Below are 19,680 nucleotides of genomic sequence, written 5' to 3'. Positions count from 1 at the left end.
AATAACCCAGTCATTCTCGCAATCACACAGTCACTCACACACTCACCTGAGGAGTGTCACATACTCACCCAGTCACTCACACACTCACCCAGTCACGCTCACAATCACCCAGTCACTCACACACTCACCCAGTCACACTCAAACAATCACCCAGTCACTCTCACAATCACCTGTGGACAGTTTCACACACTCACCCAGTCGCTCACACATTCACGCAGTCACTCACACACTCACACACTCACACAGTCACTCACACACTCACTCACACACTCACACAGTCACTCACACACTCACTCACACAATCACCTGTGGACAGTTTCACACACTCACCCAGTCACTCTCGCAATTACCTGAGAAGTGTCACACAGTCACCCAGTAACTCACACACTCACCCAGTCACTCTCGCAATCACACAGTCATTCTCACAATCACCTGAGAAGTGTCACACACTCACCCAGTAACTCACACATTCACCCAGTCACTCACACACTCACCTGAGAAGTGTCACACCCTCACCCAGTCACTCACACACTCACACTCACCCAGTCAATCTCATAATTACCCAGTCACTCTCTCAATCACCCAGTCACTCTCTCAATCACCCAGTCACTCACACACTCACCCAGTCACTCACACACTCACCCAGTCACTCACACACTCACAATCACCCAGTCACTCTCTCAATCACCCAGTCACTCTCGCAATCACCCAGTCACTCTCGCAATCACCTGAGAGGTTTCACACACTCACCCAGTCACTCACACACTCTCAATCATCCAGTCACTCTCTCAATCACCCAGTCACTCACACACTCACCCAGTCACTCACACACTCACCCTGTGGACAGTTTCACACACTCACCCCATCTACTGGTGTGTCTGTGTGTTTAGACTGTGGGAGGAAAGCACAGCAACAGGAGGCAACCCAGTGAGAACTCAACACACTCCTCACAGGCAGCGACACGAGGAGAGGATACTACCCAGGACCCCGAGCCCCTGCAGCTGTGACAGAGAGAGACCCCCTGCAACACAGAGCCCCAAGGTCCACACACTCAGTCTTTAATTTTGTCTTTAAAAAGCGTTAAAAATAAACCTATTGACAGATTGTGTGTGAAACTGTACCGCTTCACATCACAGAGAACATTTCTACAAGCTTCAAACTACAGCAATGATGGCACTTTCACTACAAAAAGATGTTTACAAAGGTGCATGATGTGTAACACATGGACACAAAGAAACAAACAATAAAAATATTAATAACGCTATAAACGATGATGAGGAAACCAGCAAAAACACTGTAGGGAAAGGAATACACAGATGCTGCAGGCAGGGGGTCGGGAGGAAGAGGGTTTAAACTACGTCATGACGACTACGTGCATCTGTGAAAGACTGGAATGTCCTTTAGCTTTAAACCAGATCTGGTTTAGAAGCGGCACTAATCAGGAGCAGGGAAAACAAAGGCGGAGAAAGAATGAGAAACAAAACGAAAAATGGGAATGGAACTTACTTTGGAAACTAGCAACAGACAAATCTCCTGGAAGTCATGCAAACGAGAGCGAGAGAAGACGACAGCGTTAGCACAGAGACGAGGCCGGTCGAACAAGGGGGAGATGTCATGCGTAGCTTGAACGGAGCTCAGCAGTGGAGCAGAAACACTGTGCACCGTCTCTGGGGAAAAGAGAAGGTTGTAGAGTCATGAATCACAGGCTCGGTTCTCACGGCTCACGAGGAAGGCACTGGTCTCGCTTCAGCTTTAGAGGCAGCGGGTTTGTTCTTCTCAAAATATCAAACCAGAGAGAATCTGATGGAAGAACTGAGCTAGGAACATCCGAGTGCACCCTGACCTCAGATCAGCCAAGACGAGGGTTGGCCTCTGTCCTTCACTGTTCTCTCCTGACTCTGAATCTTTAACAGCTTTAGAGAAAGCGGCAGCATCCAGTCAGATCTCGAACTCCAGGAGGAGTTTTAAAAATAAACCACAGTCACATTTGATTACCTCAAAATATAAACTACACGTGAAGACTTTGATCTACAGTTGATGAGCAGATCACACACTGGAAGTGAAGAAACAAATCCTTAAAAATCAGCTCTGACTCCATTCCATAAATATATTTATTATAATTTAAATATAATAACACCTCAGAATTCAGACGTGAGTGTGTGAGTGACTGGGTGAGTGTATGAGTGAGTGTGAGAGTGACTGGGTGAGTGTGTGAGTGACTGGGTGAGTGTGTGAGTGAGTGTGAGAGTGACTGGGTGAGTGTGTGAGTGAGTGTGAGAGTGACTGGGTGAGTGTGAGAGTGACTGGGTGAGTGTGTGAGTGACTGAGTGAGTGTAAGTGTGTGAGTGACTGAGTGAGTGCGAGTGATAGGGTGAAAACCTCATGCTTCAGTGGTGTTGAAATATGTCTGTTGACATTTTACACTGCGTAATTACACCAGTGAGCCATAATATTAAAGCCTCCATTTTATCAGCTCCACTGACCACACAGATCATTCTATAGCAGCCCTGCTGTGTCACATCCACTTGTACAAATCGTCCAAGTCCAATTAAAAACATGTATTTCCCAAAATAGTAACTCTACAGGAGAAGGGTGGGGAAAACCTCATTAACTTTCAATGGACAGATTTTATTGAGAGCATTTCATTTTCACACAGCGACTGTGTACAGATAATGTAGTAAATTAAAATTCCACAACAATGGAGACGTGTTTTTAATTGGACAGCGACAAAATGCATCACTGCAACGCTGAGAATGATCCACCACACACATATTAGCAGAGAGAAAGCTGGCTAACAAAGTATGCAGAGCACCAGCCTATCCACAGAGTGACCGGAGTGGACAGTGACTGGAGAGTCAAGTTGTCTGTTTGAGCATGTGGCAGCCTTGTCCTAATGGTTAGAGATCGGGCTTGGTACCGGAAGGTTGCTGGTTCGATCCCCAGGTCCTGCAAGAACATCCACAGCTGAAGTGCCCTTGAGCAAGGCACTGACTCCTCCAAACACTCCCTGGGCGCCAGGGATGGCTGCCTGCCGCTCTGGGGGTGTGTTAACAGCCCCTAGTGCACTAGTGTGTGTGTGTGTATCATTATTGAGTGTGTATGTAAATACTACAATACTACAAATCTGTTCCTTAAACTACAGGTTTGACTGGTACCCTCTCTACACCGGCCACTGTACATCAGCCAGGCAACGTTTCTAATAAAGTGTCAGGCCAGTAGAGTATACTATGAGAGATAAAGGCTTCTCAGAACCTGGAAAGTGCTAAATGTAACGTGTGTCTGGCTCATGGAGAAAGACCAGAGACAAAAATCATATAATTAATGCACAAAGTAAACAGAGACTGTTCACCTGGAGGCTTCATTTACACTACAGTCACAGCAGGGGGCACCGCACAAAAACAACAGGGACACAGCCCCATCTCACTCTTCGTGTGCCAAAGATGTAAAGACACCTCCACCGGCTCCGAGAGCTACATTCTGTGAGAGTAAAGGTTACAGCACAGATACGTTCGAGAGCTGCCAATGACCTCGCAGGGCTTTTAACAAAGCCGTCCCATCATCAGCTGGAGACACGCAGCAACAACCACATCCCTCCTCCTCATTACATACGGATCACCATATCTCACCTCCTCAGAACTGGCTCCTTTAGTCATCTACGACTGAGAACTGAGAACCGACTGCAGGAACCGAGAGGATGAAGCAAATAGATCCTCCAACAAACCAAGGTCCTCAGGTTAGGAACCGAGAGGATGAAGCAAATAGATCCTCCAACAAACCAAGGTCCTCAGGTTCCATTAACACTGCATTTCTCACAGTGTGGGGTAGGTGTGGCAGGTGGGGTGCAGGGAACGGGAAGAAATAAGCAATAAGTCTTTATTAATACCTTTCTGTTTTGCCAATAAATCTTACTCAATAAAAAAGCACCCACTCACAATGGATTCATTAATAGCCCTTAAACATGTTAAAAGAACATTAGAAAGGAGACCAGAAAAATGAGGCTTGCCTGGAACCACAGCGAGAAAAATAATAACTGATGTCAGCACGGTAACTGCGGCGGAACAGCGCAAACAGCACAGGGCGGTAGACACGTGTATAACGTTTATGACCTGAGAGAGGCAGTATCGAGCACACGGAGCTCACTGCAGTCACTGGTGCTGTGATAAAGCACTGTGTGGCGTCACTGTGAACCATTAAAGGTTTATAGATCACAGAAATGGCTGTGAACAATCGATGACCATTATAACGGTCTAAAACTGTAAACTCTTTTTACAGATTAATCAAAAGCTGCGAACAGGACACGACTCAACCGGACACACACAGGTCAGCGAGATCGCTCCCAGAGCCACAAAATAGAAAAGTACCATACAAGGATTTTCCATGGGAATGAAACCGGAGACAATTTTAGAAAACAGTATCTTGAAACTCCAGCGTTTGATGGATGACGGCTCTTTGCTGTATTTGTTTTCTTTGATACTATTAATAGGCTGCTCTCGGCTGCGCGGTGCCGTGCGTGTCAGCGCTGATGAGGAAGATTTAGTGCTTTGTTTTTGGCACGAAAAGGGGGACATTAATACAGCGTCATTTAACGTGATGGGCTGACACATACCGCACCGACACACACACGCACACACACACACACACACTAACTACACTCTATATTTCAGACGCATTAACATGCAGAGAGCAAGGACAGCCCACGATTGGGCACAAAAACACAACTGAAGGAAAAAAAACAGGGAAATTAAAAAGTAGCATAGAGAGGAAGAGTGAGAGAGGAAAGGAAAAAAAAGGGAGAAAGAAAGTGACTATGAGACTATGAGAGACTGAAAGAGAGGGAAAAAGAGGGTAAGAAGAAACAGGAAGAGTGACAGGGACTTAAATATAGAGGGTTGAAAAAGAAGGAGTAAAAGGGAATAGAGAAAGAAGAAGTGAGTGAGAATGAACTGGGAGTAAGTGACTGGAGGTGCTCACTCTGAAGGCTGGGCAGGTTGGCGTCTTCGGGTTTGGTTTTTAACAGGTGAGGCAACCGTGTGTATCTGTATCCAAAACCACAGCCCTGCAGAGAGAGAGAGAGAGAGAGAGAGAGAGAGAGAGAGAGAGAGAGGAGAGAGAGAGAGAGAGAGAGAGAGGGAGAGAGAGAGAAGAGAGGAGAGAGAGAGAGAGAGAGAGAGGGAGAGAGAGAGAGAGAGACAGAGAGAGAGAGGAGAGACAGGGAGAGAGAGACAGAGAGAGAGAGGAGAGACAGAGAGACAGAGAGAGAGAGAGAGAGAGAGAGAGAGAGAGAGAGAGATCAGAAGAAAATAAAACAGACACATCAATAACTCTTCCACATGAAGAGGAACCATAAACACTGTAAATAATCAAGGGAAAATAAGACGTATCACACTTCATCTAAACACATTCAATCATAATTCTCAGGAACCGGTTCATCACCAAACTGCAGGCGACGTATTCATAGATCTGCGCAAACAGAACAAATACGCAGACTCACAGCTCAGACATTTTTTGAAAGAATATCGTCTTCGTCAGTAACTCTGAGCAAAGAGGAGTGGTCTGGGGTTAAATCCAGGAACGAGGAAGAGGCTTTAACAGTGTTTTCATCCCTTGAATTCATTAAAGAGGAAGTGATGAGCTGCCTGTCGATATTTATCCGCTTCCAGCCAAAGAGTCAACAGACACAGCTCGAGCTCAAGTAAACAAACAGGTGCCCTCTAACACGGTGAAGGACAGCACTGTGTACAGTGTATTTATACTTTGTATATTTTAGTATGTACACATGTCACATTACCATTCACTGTGAATCAATTTCACAAAAGCAGAGTGTAAAAATAATTCTATTTATATGAATTCTGCAGAAAAACGCTCAGGTTTATAAATGACAAGTGAATGTAGAACTCCTTCCTGCACAGTAACTCTCTGCGTTCAGTTTCAGTGTCTTTCCCCTGATATAAGTGGCAGGGAAAGGGCTCGGCTGATTTTTTGAAGGCTGGAGGCGCTCAGGGTACAGGATAATGGCTACATCATACAGCACAGTGAGAAAGAGAAATGGAGAGAAACACTCACCCTCCACAAACGAACCAGGATCCAGTTGGTCTGAGCCCACGGTCTCTGTTCATATGGAGCCAACAGGTTCCTCATCATAGCCACACGCCTAAAGAGATGAGGAATGTACACCGTCATTTACTTCTACAACTACAGAGGCATTTACACTAACAATAACACTGAGAGTTTAAAGTGGAGTGAGAGTTTAAACCCCACAGCAGTGTTCTCCCCCTGTGTAAACAGCCCTGTTCAGAACGCCCGCTTTCAGCACCTGTTCCTTTAAATGATAATGAGCCACTCGCTGTTCACCCCGACCCCGAGCGCACAGCAGTGAGGAGCGAGGAGCAGAAGCTCTGGTTTTTAGCCGTTTTCACTCTGTTCTCTTTCTTCTTCGTTTTTACTCAGTGCTCTTATTTCTCTGCGCTCGTTGTGTCTGTTTTGCTGAGTTTAACCTTGTCTTTGCACTTCACATAAACACGGGTCCAGCGCTGTGATTGGACAGACTCAGACGAGGGGGCGGGGTGATTCTAAAGTCTCTGTAATTGACGTCAGAAGCGACGCAAAATCAGAACGACTCGATTTATCCCGTGTTTTCTGACAGAAAACTGACTGCAGGGGTCTTGTTTCACAGTGTGTGGGTTGGTGGGCTCCAGATCAACACATTAATGTGAACATACACTGTATGTGAAAGTGACTTTTTGTAATTTAAACACTTCACTAACTTCATCCACATATTAGATGTCCCTTGGTATCTGTCTTAGTCTATTTACGGATGTGTGCAGATGAGATACCGAATAATCCGCTTCTGATTTATTTCTCAGGTTGGTTTAAGCTCTTAATAATCACACTACCACGTGATTAAAAGGAAAGAGCATCACTGCAAGTGATATGTATGACACATTATGCAACAGTTATTAATACTGTACCCATAACAACCGAACGGATGGAGTAAATCAAGTTCTGGTCATTTCTGTCTCTGACCGTGGGGTATTGGCACCAGAAAGACAGTGGGTGGCAGCCAATTAGCAGATGGGATTCTGGAACTAGCAATTATACACACTTGCTACAGCTACGTTCACACAGCAGGTAAAAGTGGCCCAAATTTGATCTCCGTGGTTGTGGATGTTTAGTTTACTACATCATTTGAACACAGCAGCTGTCCTTCACACTGTGGGAAAATTTCATGATGAATGGACCAATAGAAATGCTCCAAAATAGTGAGTGAGTGAGGAGCTGTGTGTGTACAGTGTAGTTTGTGACTGATGTAGTTCACTGTAGAGGGAGCGAGGAGTTGTGTGTGTACAGTGTAGTTTATGACTGATGTAGTTCACTGTAGAGGGAGCGAGGAGCTGTGTGTGTACAGTGTAGTTTATGACTGACGTAGTTCACTGTAGAGGGAGCGAGGAGCTGTGTGTGTACAGTGTAGTTTGTGACTGACGTAGTTCACTGTAGAGGGAGCGAGGAGCTGTGTGTGTACAGTGTAGTTTGTGACTGACGTACTTCACTGTAGAGGGAGCAAGGAGCTGTGTGTGTACAGTGTAGTTTGTGACTGACGTAGTTCACTGTAGAGGGAGCGAGGAGCTGTGTGTGTACAGTGTAGTTTGTGACTGACGTAGTTCACTGTAGAGGGAGCGAGGAGCTGTGTGTGTACAGTGTAGTTTATGACTGACGTAGTTCACTGTAGAGGGAGCGAGGAGCTGTGTGTGTACAGTGTAGTTTGTGACTGACGTAGTTCACTGTAGAGGGAGCGAGGAGCTGTGTGTGTACAGTGTAGTTTGTGACTGACGTAGTTCACTGTAGAGGGAGCGAGGAGCTGTGTATGTACAGTGTAGTTTGTGACTGACGTAGTTCACTGTAGAGGGAGCGAGGAGCTGTGTGTGTACAGTGTAGTTTGTGACTGACGTAGTTCACTGTAGAGGGAGCAAGGAGCTGTGTATGTACAGTGTAGTTTGTGACTGACGTAGTTCACTGTAGAGGGAGCGAGGAGCTGTGTGTGTACAGTGTAGTTTGTGACTGACGTAGTTCACTGTAGAGGGAGCGAGGAGCTGTGTGTGTACAGTGTAGTTTGTGACTGACGTAGTTCACTGTAGAGGGAGCAAGGAGCTGTGTGTGTGCAGTGTAGTTTTGACTGATGTAGTTCACTGTAGAGGGAGCAAGGAGCTGTGTGTGTACAGTGTAGTTTGTGACTGACATAGTTCACTGTAGAGGGAGCGAGGAGCTGTGTGTATACAGTGTAGTTTGTTAATGATGTGACAGACGTTTGCCGCTGTGTTATGAGTGAACTCTGGGGCGCTAGGTACTCACTGCTCCTCTGGGATTCTCTCCACTGCTCTGAGGGATTGTGGGTAACACACGTAGCTGGCGAGGGCCTGCATCAGCGAGTCCTTGATGTCTACAGAGGAGAAGGAGCAAAGATCATTTAGCGCTTATGACAAAGTTTAACAAAAACAACTGGAGACTAGGGAAGAGGCAAACATCTCATTTTCAGGGATGGTATTACGATGGTAATGTGTGTGTGTGTCTGTGTTTGTGTCTGTGTGTGTGTACTTCAATTTGTTTGCGATCAATGATCTGTGAGATCTCCTGGAAAGCTCATCTCGGCCCTAATTGAGAAAACAAGGAATCGAGGCCTTATGGCGGCACAAGAGATGACACACTACATCAATAATCCCACCGCTGCATCCGGACACGTCATTAGGATTCATCACTGATACAGGTCCGAGGATGAGGCCAGACGGTATCTAACAGCAGATCTATTAAGGATTATATCTGACAAAATGAAGCCGAGGGGCATCTCGCTAGATGAGTTTCTACTTACGTCAGCATTGACCAGTCCAGGCCACTCACAGTGAGGAGTCATGGAAGTGTTATTGGAACAGATCCCCTATCTGTAAGGCATTATAACAAATCAGGCTCCCCCAGTAACTCAGTGCACACAGACCAGCTCTTACACATTAAAGAACTGTTCATACACTGCTGGAGAGAGGAGCAGGATAACTTTTAATTATACCTTTATATGCAGAATTAATCTGGGTGAGGAATGGGCCGCAGAAGCCACTGGCTATATTCGGTTTAAAGAATTCCCATTAAAATATCTCCCTAACAGATCACTCACACATTACCAGACCAGATCCCTTCTGCGCTCTTCGCTGCAGGTAATGAACACAGATAGAACATTAGGAGAGATGGATGGGAGGAGGGAGAGGGAAAGGAGGGAGCAAGCATGAGCAAAGAGGAAATGAGCAAGAGAGCAAAAGGGAGGGAGAGAGAGGGACAGAGAGAAAAGAAATTAGAGAGGAAAGTACAAAGATACAGAAATATTTAAGGCAAAAGAAAGAGGGATATAGATGAGATGAAAGCTTGAAAAGAGAAGAGAAAATGTGTGTGTGTGTTTGTGTGACAGAGAGAGAGAGAGAAAGAGAGAGAGTGGAGGAATAAGAACAGAGGAAGAGAGGCAAATAAGTAAGGAATGAAAGCACAATGGAGGGAGAGAGAGAGAGAGCACGAGAGAGATATGGTACATTAAGCAGAGAGAGAGTGGAGTGTGTGTCTGTGGAAAAATGCAGACCAGGCCCCAGTCTCTAATTTAATATTTGTCTCATGAATCCTAACAGCTCTGTGTTCATTAGCGGAGCGTCTGGACCGGGCCGGGGACTGAACCGCACTCAGGGTCATGACATGGCCAGGAAACAGCAGCTCTCTCTAAAACAGTGAGGTGTGTGTTTACCTGTGCCCACGATGCGTGGGTCGGCAAAGTGCTTGGCGAGAATAGCAGCGAGCTGAGTGAGCGTGTCCTCGTAGCCTGAGAGAAAAACACAAACACAGCAACTTTAAAGTTGGATGAAATAGAATTCAAAAGCATGAGATCAAATATTTTAGAAATGTAAATGTGTGAAATGATGAAACTGCACAGCTTCCAGAAGTCAGCAGGCTGTAAAACGCTTTACAGTAGGAACTTCTCCTCTAACTGTGCTGCAGTAGCTCATGTACAGCTGCTTCAATAAAGAAATAAGTGCAGTAGAAATATTGGGTGTTGTTTGCTGGTGTTGGGTGGTGTTTGCTGGTGTTGGGTGGTGTTTGCTAGTGTTTGCTGGTGTTGGGTGTTGTTTGCTGGTGTTGGGTGGTGTTTTGCTAGAGTTCGGTGTTGTTTTGCTGGTGTTGGGTGATGTTAGGTGTTGTTTGCTGGTGTTGGGTGGTGTTTTGCTGGTGTTGGATAGTGTTTTGCTGGTGTTGGTTGGTGTTAGGTGGTGTTTTGCTGGTGTTGGGTGGTGTTTTGCTGGTGTTGGGTGGTGTTTTGCTGGTGTTGGGTGGTGTTTTGCTGGTGTTGGGTGTTGTTTGCTGGTGTTGGGTGCTGTTTTGCTGGTGTTGGATGCTGTTTTGCTGGTGTTGGATAGTGTTTTGCTGGTGTTGGTTGGTGTTTTGCTGGTGTTGGTTGGTGTTTTGCTGGTGTTGGTTGGTGTTGGGTGGTGTTTTGCTGGTGTTGGGTGGTGTTTTGCTGGTGTTGGGTGGTGTTGGGTGGTGTTTTGCTGGTGTTGGGTGGTGTTGGGTGATGTTTTGCTGGTGTTGGGTGGTGTTTTGCTGGTGTTGGGTGATGTTTTGCTGGTGTTTGGAGATGTTTTGCTGGTGTTGGGTGGTGTAAGATGATGTTTTGCTGGTGTTGGGAGATGTTTTGCTGGTGTTGGGTGGTGTTAGTTGATGTTTTGCTGGTGTTGGGTGAACACCTGGGAGCTCCTCCATGCTGTTGGAGGGGCTGAAGTAGTTTTTGAGGGCGCTGTAGCTGTTCATGGCCACATTGAGGTAGAACTCGGGGGTGAAGGCGAACAGGGATCCGGTGTTGTCTGAGTGCTCGATGGAACGGATACAAACACGCAGCAGCCAGTACACATCCAGCATCTTCTCCTGCACAACACAGACACACAGAGAGAGAGAGAGAGAGAGAGAGAGAGAGAGAGAGAGAGAGAGAGAGAGAGAGAGAGAGAGAGAAAACTCAGTCTGAATGAATAATAACTGCAAAATAGACAGCAGAACAGGCCACAGATGCCCAGTAGTGCAATACTAGGCAAAACCCGGGCACAACTTCTTAAGAATTTCCTTGTTTTTCACACTTTAAAAATAAAAGTACATGATCTGGCCATTGATTAGTGGAGCCCTGTACCTTGGAGTAAATGGTGGCATTGATCCAGGCCAACCTGCGGCTCAGGTGGTTCAGCTTCTCAGCAAACACTTTCTGGCTCTTCTGCAGCTCCTCCAGAATATCTGCTCTCTGCACACACAGCACACAGTGTGAAACTGTGTCAGTGAGGGAGTGTGTGAGTGACAGATGTGAGTGTGTGAGTGTATGAGTGACAGGTGTGAGTGTGTGAGTGACAGGTGGGACTGTGTGAGTTTGTGAGTGACAGGTGCGAGTGTGTGAGTGACAGGTCTGAGTGTGCGAGTGTGTGAGTGACAGGTCTGAGTGTGTGAGTGACAGGTGTGAGTGTGTGCGTGTATGAGTGACAGGTGTGAGTGTATGAGTGACAGGAGTGAGTGTGTGAGTGTATGAGTGACAGGTGTGAGTGTGTGAGTGACAGGTCTGAGTGTGTGAGTGTGTGAGTGAAAGGTCTGAGTGTATGAGTGTGTGAGTGACAGGTCTGAGTGTGTGAGTGTGTGAGTGAAAGGTCTGAGTGTGTGAGTGTGTGAGTGAAAGGTCTGAGTGTGTGAGTGTATGAGTGACAGGTTTGAGTGTATGAGTGACAGGTCTGAGTGTGTGAGTGTATGAGTGACAGGTTTGAGTGTATGAGTGACAGGTGTGAGTGTGTGAGTGTATGAGTGACAGGTTTGAGTGTATGAGTGACAGGTGTGAGTGTGTGAGTGTATGAGTGACAGGTCTGAGTGTGTGAGTGTATGAGTGACAAGTCTGAGTGTGTGAGTGACAGGTCTGAGTGTGTGAGTGACAGGTGTGAGTGTATGAGTGACAGGTGTGAGTGTGTGAGTGTATGAGTGACAGGTCTGAGTGTGTGAGTGTATGAGTGACAAGTCTGAGTGTGTGAGTGTGTGAGTGACAAGTCTGAGTGTGTGAGTGACAGGTGTGAGTGTATGAGTGACAGGTGTGAGTGTGTGAGTGTATGAGTGACAGGTCTGAGTGTATGAGTGACAGGTCTGAGTGTGTGAGTGTATGAGTGACAAGTCTGAGTGTGTGAGTGACAAGTCTGAGTGTGTGAGTGACAGGTGTGAGTGTGTGAGTGTATGAGTGACAGGTGTGAGTGTGTGAGTGTATGAGTGACAGGTGTGAGTGTGTGAGTGTATGAGTGACAGGTGTGAGTGTGTGAGTGACAGGTCTGAGTGTGTGAGTGACAGGTGTGAGTGTGTGAGTGTCAGGTCTGAGTGTGTGAGTGTCAGGTCTGAGTGTGTGAGTGTCAGGTCTGAGTGTGTGAGTGACAGGTGTGAGTGTGTGAGTGACAGGTCTGAGTGTGTGAGTGTCAGGTCTGAGTGTGTGAGTGACAGGTGTGAGTGTGTGAGTGACAGGTGTGAGTGTGTGAGTGTCAGGTCTGAGTGTGTGAGTGTCAGGTCTGAGTGTGTGAGTGTCAGGTCTGAGTGTGTGAGTGTCAGGTCTGAGTGTGTGAGTGACAGGTCTGAGTGTGTGAGTGACAGGTCTGAGTGTGTGAGTGTCAGGTCTGAGTGTTTGAGTGACAGGTGTGAGTGTGTGTGACAGGTCTGAGTGTGTGAGTGACAGGTCTGAGTGTGTGAGTGTGTGAGTGAGTGAGTGAGTGTGTGAGTGTCAGGTCTGAGTGTGTGAGTGACAGATGTGAGTGTGTGAGTGACAGATGTGAATGTGTGAGTGACAGATGTGAGTGTGTGAGTGACAGGTGTGAGTGTGTGAGTGTCAGGTGTGAGTGTGTGAGTGTCAGGTCTGAGTGTGTGAGTGTCAGGTCTGAGTGTGTGAGCGTGTGAGTGACAGGTCTGAGTGTGTGAGTGTCAGGTCTGAGTGTGTGAGTGTCAGGTCTGAGTGTTTGAGTGACAGGTGTGAGTGTGTGTGACTGGTCTGAGTGTGTGAGTGACAGGTCTGAGTGTGTGAGTGACAGGTCTGAGTGTGTGAGTGTGTGAGTGAGTGAGTGAGTGAGTGAGTGAGTGACAGGTCTGAGTGTGTGAGTGTGTGAGTGACAGGTGTGAGTGTGTTTGAGAAAGTAGCCCAAATCTACTTCCAATGTAATGCCAGTGTAGTGAGCTTACTCTTCCTGGGCATCGGGATATTTTTTCTTCTGTGTCTTTCAGAGCGATAGCATACTCATGCACATCATCTGACACAACCACCATCTGTGGAGAATACACACACACACAGTCAGAATCGCCCACTCAAAGCACTCCAAAAACCCAGGATTCGAGGCGAGTTGGTCTCAGTTTCTTCTGCTCCAGTGCAGTGTTTGGTCATCGAGTCATCACTGGCTACACTGCAGGAGTCCTCAGTGCCATAAAAATAGGCAGCAATCCTACGGGGGGAGGAAAGGGCCAATTATCACAGCAGAGCCCTCAATACCTGCTGCCTGACGAGTCCAAATCTGCGCCACTGACCAAATCCACGAGACAGAATGAAAAGGTCGCGAGGGTACATCACGCAGAAAGCAATACCAGCTCCAGCAGAGAAACAGCAGCAGGTATTTCCTGTGTAATAGCGCCATAATAAAAAAAAATGAAAGACAGTGGCCTGGGCAGGAGCTCACGGCAGAATCGGACCGTAAAGCTAGTGTGTGGTTCATCTTAACACTGAAGTCTTAACACTCAACTCCCAGGGAACCAAACAGCAGAAAGAGCACAGCCTAAGGTTTATGCTTAGAGCTAAATTCAAACAATGCTTGGCTTCAGTTACGCATTCCCAAACCTGAGAGAGATCGCCATCAATACAGTCCCAGTCTGTGCAGTCGTCCAATTAGAAAAGGCTGATTACTGAGTATATGCATGCTCAAGAAATCAGAGAAATGTCACTCAATACAAGCTTTGATTGAAAGAAGAGTGCAATAATTTAAAAAGAACATTAAAGGAGAGTTAAAAGACAAATTCTCTTATAAACTCTCAGAAAAAAAACATCACGCCAAACTTAAAACAAGGCCAGACACTGACTCACTGACAAAGATCTGACGAACAAACTCTTCATCGTCCGATTACTTAAATCTGGGTTCTGGGAAAAGTGTTAGGAGCCGGGACTTATATGAGAGCAGTGGTGTGTTTCCCTCTGTCAGATTTCACCAGAACTCCAGTCCTGCTCCACCAGCAAACCCACTATCACAGTCCAAATATCCTACCTTTAACCGCTAGCCAGCAAGATACTTCAAACCTACTGTCACAACATACTCTCATCACTATAAGAAACTTTTTAAACTGCCACTGAGTTTACAAAACAAGATCAGGTGAGAATGATTCCGCCGGACCACCACTGGCCCACTGATGTTTCAGTAACTGTGAGGAGTGTGGTGTGTTCTCCCTGTGTCTGCGTGGGTTTCCTCCGGGTGACTGTCTGTGAGGAGTGTGGTGTGTTCACCCTGTGTCTGCGTGGGTTTCCTCCACGTGACTGTCTGTGAGGAGTGTGGTGTGTTCTCTCTGTGTCTGTGTGGGTTTCCTCCAGGTGACTGTCTGTAAGGAGTGTGGTGTGTTCTCCCTGTGTCTGTGTGGGTTTCCTCCGGGTGACTGTCTGTGAGGAGTGTGGTGTGTTCTCCCTGTGTCTGTGTGGGTTTCCTCCGGGTGACTGTCTGTGAAGAGTGTGGTGTGTTCTCTCTGTGTCTGCGTGGGTTTCCTCCGGGTGACTGTCTGTGAAGAGTGTGGTGTGTTCTCTCTGTGTCTGCGTGGGTTTCCTCCCACGCTCCAAAAACACACGTTGGTAGGTGGATTGGTGACTCAAAAGTGTCCATAGGTGTGTGTGTGTGAGTGAATGTGTGAGTGTGTGTCGCCCTGTGAAGGACTGGTGCCCTGAACTGGATAAGGGTTACAGACAATGAATGAATGAATGAATGAATGTTACTCATTACTGCTGTGTGATGATTTTATGAGAGTCACTGAACACAGAACAGACAGAGATGCTGAAAAAATGTCTGTGCCAAGAATAATTAGAAAATTATGATCCATTCATGAATTGAATTTTAGTGTTCTGTATTCTCAACAACAGCTCCACTCTGTGAGCCACTGTGGCACGATTAAAATGCACTAGAACCACTTTTCCAGCCACCACGGTCCAATTAAACCTCACTCAGTACGCAAACCCATAACTCAGACCATGAGCCACACTCCGCTGGACAAAAGCCCCCCTTCCCATCCCTGATTTCACAGTGGAACCCAGTCCGTCTCAAACAGCCCAAAACATCCTCTTCTAGTTCAGCTGCTGTGCCTGCAATCCTGACGAAACTATTTCAGATGCTGTATTTCGTATTAAGTAACATTGCAGGTCTGTTACATTGTTTGAACAAAAGAGAGCTTTTCCATTTTACAGTTTGAACATCTCACTGCACATCATTCAGCGCCAGACACTGCTCTAATACGATTACGAACCTTTACAGGCAGTTTAATAAGCACAGAGTCAGCATTTAGCGTGGTATGTGTTCTGAATATCAAAAAGACACTGGTCTTATCCAGCTGTTACCTGTGACACAGGCTTAGTGTGATTACAGGGTTCAGTGCGCTCAGGAAAGTGCTCAGTGAGCCTCGTGTACAGCGTAATTCAATGCCATTCAATTACAACTGAGACTTAACTGCTGCAGGTCCGGGTGCAGGCCTTATTCAATGGAGCGGAGAAACGTAACGGAGACGACGGCGCTCACACAAACGATGTTAACGAACGGTGCCCGCGCCCGTGTTGTTTCTCTCACATCCTTCCTTTCAACAACAACTTGTTTTGATCAATTACGCGCGGCCTGCGACGTGACAGCCAGACGATTTCAGCGTGGTTAGCGAAGCGCTGCCTGAGTTAAAGCTCATGTCTGAAGCTTTTGTCTGGAATTGGATTTGTGACTACAAGAGCAAATAAATAGGTAAACATATAAATAAATAAACAGACTGGAATTTCAAAACCGAGATCAAAACACATCAATCAAAGTGGCATCCTAAAGGAAAAGGTGGCAAAAAAAACTGATTTACAACAACGTTCCCTTTACCTCGAGTTTAAGGAAGATATATTGGGTGTTACATAATTTGCACCTTTAGTTTTACACTTGCCCTCAAAGCTAGTGTAACGTACATTAATGAAGTAGAGCTGTCACTTAAGATCCGACATCTTATAAAAACAGATGCGACACATTCCTTTCAGATCTAACCCTTTTTTTTTTATTCTTTACTGAAATCTTTCACCAAGCCTCTTTCCAAAGGCCCCCTAGTGGCCTTACTGTCATCAGGATAGAAACTGACCAGCACAGTGAGATTTTCTCCTGGTGTAGCTCAGGTGACAGAGGAGTCCTGGCGTGTGCATGTTCACACTGTGCAGAGCTCTCTGTGTGCACCATGTCTACTATCACTGCAGAAACGATGCGCAAGGCTTTCTATCCTGTTGGAGGCGCTGTGTTTGGTTCAGAATAAAAGCGTATTCATTTTGGAGTGGTCAGAAGTGATGACCGATAAGGAACCTCTAGGAATGACCGGCTTCTTAGCCACTTGTACGTTTGTGGCGATTAAAGAATGTGATTTGTGCAGGGGTAGATTTCAGTATCCTACATTACCCTTCCCTAACCGATGCAGTACGTCCAGGATCAGTTCCCTGACCTTGCAAAACACTACGAGAGGTATACGCTGAACCAACAAGTTAGAATATAAACAGGACAAAAGCTGCACTTCTTCCACACTTCTCTCAATGAAATAACGCTCTTGGAGCTGAAGGAGGCCGTGCTTATGAAGACAGAGTGGATGGCGCATGGGGCTTTGCCTAGCAAAGCACTTTTCAGGGAGCTCGAATTATGTCCACCTTCATGGATTGTGAGTGCATCTCTTGCCGCGGCTCAGATGAAAGAAGACCGCATAAAGGATGCTTTGCAGCCAGAGCATAATGTACTCTCAGTGCAGTAACAGGATTGGTGGACCACCGTGCCCTAATGCATTCTTAAGGTCAGCGTGAGAAGGCTTCGCCCTGAGACTCAATTTGTTCGATTCAATTAGAGTGAGAGCTGTGACAGGACAGTGAAACTCTAAAGGAGGGGGCCATAAGGCGGTGGACGTTATAAAACGTATCATTAAATACACATTATTCCGAACAACTGCACTTACCTCTTTACGCCTAAAAAGGCTGCTTTAGGTCCTTCATATTCAGCTTATTTTCCCCCCTCAAACACTCTGGGAGTCTAAACAGCAAACTCATCTTCTCCCTCAAAACGACATCAAATGGATCATAAAACACCAGAAAAAAGTTTGGCCACATCTGTTCACACAAGCGCCATTGTCTTTAATGCCCTTCTGATGGCAGCCTCTCCACTGAAATCATCAGGAGCGGTAGAGCAGCGTCCAGCATCTTTGCGATGGAATGGCGTATGTGATCCATAACTAATGATGAAACTTCAGCACCTAACCTCACTAATGCTCCTTTAGCTGAATGCCATCAAATGCTCACAGAAGTGTTCAAACATCTAGCGCATTTTTATATATATCTATTAGACGTCGATTTTAATCGGGGCATTGATGTAGCAGTACCACAATGGGACTTTTAACATCACACGTATCCCTCCGCTTCACGGTGTACTATTAACCCTTTATTAAGCTCTATCACACCAGAGGGGGCTTTAAAGGGAGGATCTATATCAGCAGTGACCTTGACCTAAAGGGGGTGGGGGGCGAATTGAATTCCTCATACAGATAAATGCACAGGATTCAAAGCAATAGCAGTATGCTCTTGCGCAGGTCAATGCAGAAAGATTGGTGTGGGTGTCAGCTCAGTGAACTTAAACATGATTGACAGGGTGAAAAACAGCACTCCTCCTCCCTGTGAGAAACCACTCTCTGAAAGAGACGAGGAACAGCACCAAGTGAATTCAACATCAACAGATGTCAACAAACATGGCTCAACCTCCGCTCTGGGAACGTCTCTCCTCGTCTCGTTATTAGCCTCGGCCCTTTTTTCTGCTCCGCTTGCCTCTCCTTCTCTTTCCTGGCACGTACACACGGGGACGGCCGGCCCTCACGGCTATCTCACCTTGCCCAGCTGTTGATGAACGCTCAGGTTGTACATCATCACAATCCCGTCCAGGATCTCCAGCAGGGACTTCTCCGTGATTGGCTGGTCTGGCTCTTCCAGTGGTCGCCCCAGCAACAGCCCATCGTTACCATGGCTTCCCTCGACTGGAATCATTGGGTGGGGGGGTGGGGGAGAGGGAGGAGATGGAGAGAAAGAGAGAGGGAGAAAGAGATGTGGGGAATTTGGGAGGAAAAAAAAGAACAAATTATCCCTCGGCAAGGTCTCAAAACCTGGCATCGTTTTCTTGAGGAAGGTGATTTTTTTTTCTCCGTCACTCCAAGCCTGGCTAATTGGTTTCCCGCTGACTTCCTTTGTAGGGCTGGAAATCGTGGTTCCTGGCGGCGGAGAGGGCTTTGTGATGCTCTATGGGGGCTGGGGATAATATAAGTGCCGTCAACACTAAGCCTTTCTTATCACGCTGTGCTACTTATCATAACAGCAGAAAGACTTCCGCTGCTGCACAAAAAACAATACAGGTTTGAATCCCAAGGCACAGCTTATGTACTTCACTCAAACCCAGAACATGAAGATCCCATTCAACCCCGACACTGTTTACCACCACACAATCAACAACAACAACAACAACACCAAAACACTCGTCAGTAACTCACTGTCCTCCTCGGTCCTCTGCTCCACAGGCAGCGTACGCACTTTAACCTTCTCGGGTGGGGCCAGGGGTCTGCGAGGGGTCATCAGACTGACGGCAGCCGTACTGAGAAAACGATTGGCTCGGCCCAGTGTGGGAGAACTCAGCCAGCTTGGCCTGGCCAAGGCTCCGCCCATCGCCGCTGCTCCAGAGGGCCGCTGTACACAAACATCACCCACAAATAAACCACTGTCCACTTGTGGTGTGTTAGTGTGTGTTGTGCTGGTGTAGAAAGGGTCAGACACAGCAGTGCTGCTGGAGTTTTTAAACCCTGTGTCCACTCTCTGTCCACTCTGTGAGACACTCCTCCCTCGTTGGTCCACCTTGTAGATGCCCAAAGACAGCACCCACAGGACGCTGTCGGCTGGATGTTTTTGGTCAGTGGACTGTTCTCAGTCCAGCAGTGACACTGGGAGGGTTAAAAATTCCAGCAGCACTGCTGTGTCTGATCCTTGTTCACCAGTGGTTTGAGATGGTACTGTAGATGCTGCCCTTTCCCTAAACATAACAATGACAGAATGCAGTGGCAACTCAGGCTTCACCTGCGCTGCTCCGCTCTCCTCGTCCTCGTCCAGATCGTCCATCGACGCGGCCTGGATCTCCGCAGGGTCGATGATAATGTTGGCTTTGGTGGCGAGGTCATCTAACAAGAGAAATACAAACAAACACAGCCAGCATGGGTAAACTTCATAACACGCTTTCAGTTCTGTCGCAGTGCTAGGTGAGAGAGAACGTCAGACAGTCCCTATCTCACACACACACATACACACCGCTGTGCATTCCTTATAAAACCTGCATTTAGACAGAGAAAAATAAA

The 19,680-nt window shown here is 46.8% G+C and overlaps 1 protein-coding gene across 3 annotated transcripts in view; it reads right to left on the bottom strand.

Annotated features, from left to right (window-relative positions):
- The window catches only part of LOC136696490 (E3 ubiquitin-protein ligase RNF123), a 147,321-nt gene that overhangs the window by 102,593 nt on the left and 25,048 nt on the right, over positions 1-19,680 (bottom strand). For all 3 annotated transcript variants that reach the window (XR_010802621.1, XM_066670928.1, XM_066670929.1), the window contains exons 22-31: positions 19,406-19,506; positions 18,829-19,021; positions 18,176-18,321; positions 13,252-13,335; positions 11,198-11,305; positions 10,764-10,941; positions 9,770-9,844; positions 8,347-8,434; positions 6,064-6,151; positions 4,972-5,056 (exon numbers count right to left, since the gene is read on the bottom strand). Coding sequence is in view for 2 of the 3 variants with exons in the window: in XM_066670928.1 (XP_066527025.1) it covers positions 4,972-5,056; positions 6,064-6,151; positions 8,347-8,434; positions 9,770-9,844; positions 10,764-10,941; positions 11,198-11,305; positions 13,252-13,335; positions 18,176-18,321; positions 18,829-19,021; positions 19,406-19,506 (1,146 nt within the window). In the remaining variant the exon portion in view is untranslated. The remainder of the gene's footprint in view (positions 1-4,971; positions 5,057-6,063; positions 6,152-8,346; positions 8,435-9,769; positions 9,845-10,763; positions 10,942-11,197; positions 11,306-13,251; positions 13,336-18,175; positions 18,322-18,828; positions 19,022-19,405; positions 19,507-19,680) is intronic.

Source organism: Hoplias malabaricus, chromosome 5 (genome assembly GCF_029633855.1).
Source record: "Hoplias malabaricus isolate fHopMal1 chromosome 5, fHopMal1.hap1, whole genome shotgun sequence".
In the NCBI taxonomy this organism is placed as follows: domain Eukaryota; kingdom Metazoa; phylum Chordata; class Actinopteri; order Characiformes; family Erythrinidae; genus Hoplias; species Hoplias malabaricus.
Note: the sequence above shows the minus strand (reverse complement) of the source record. Positions and strands in the feature narration are given on the sequence as shown.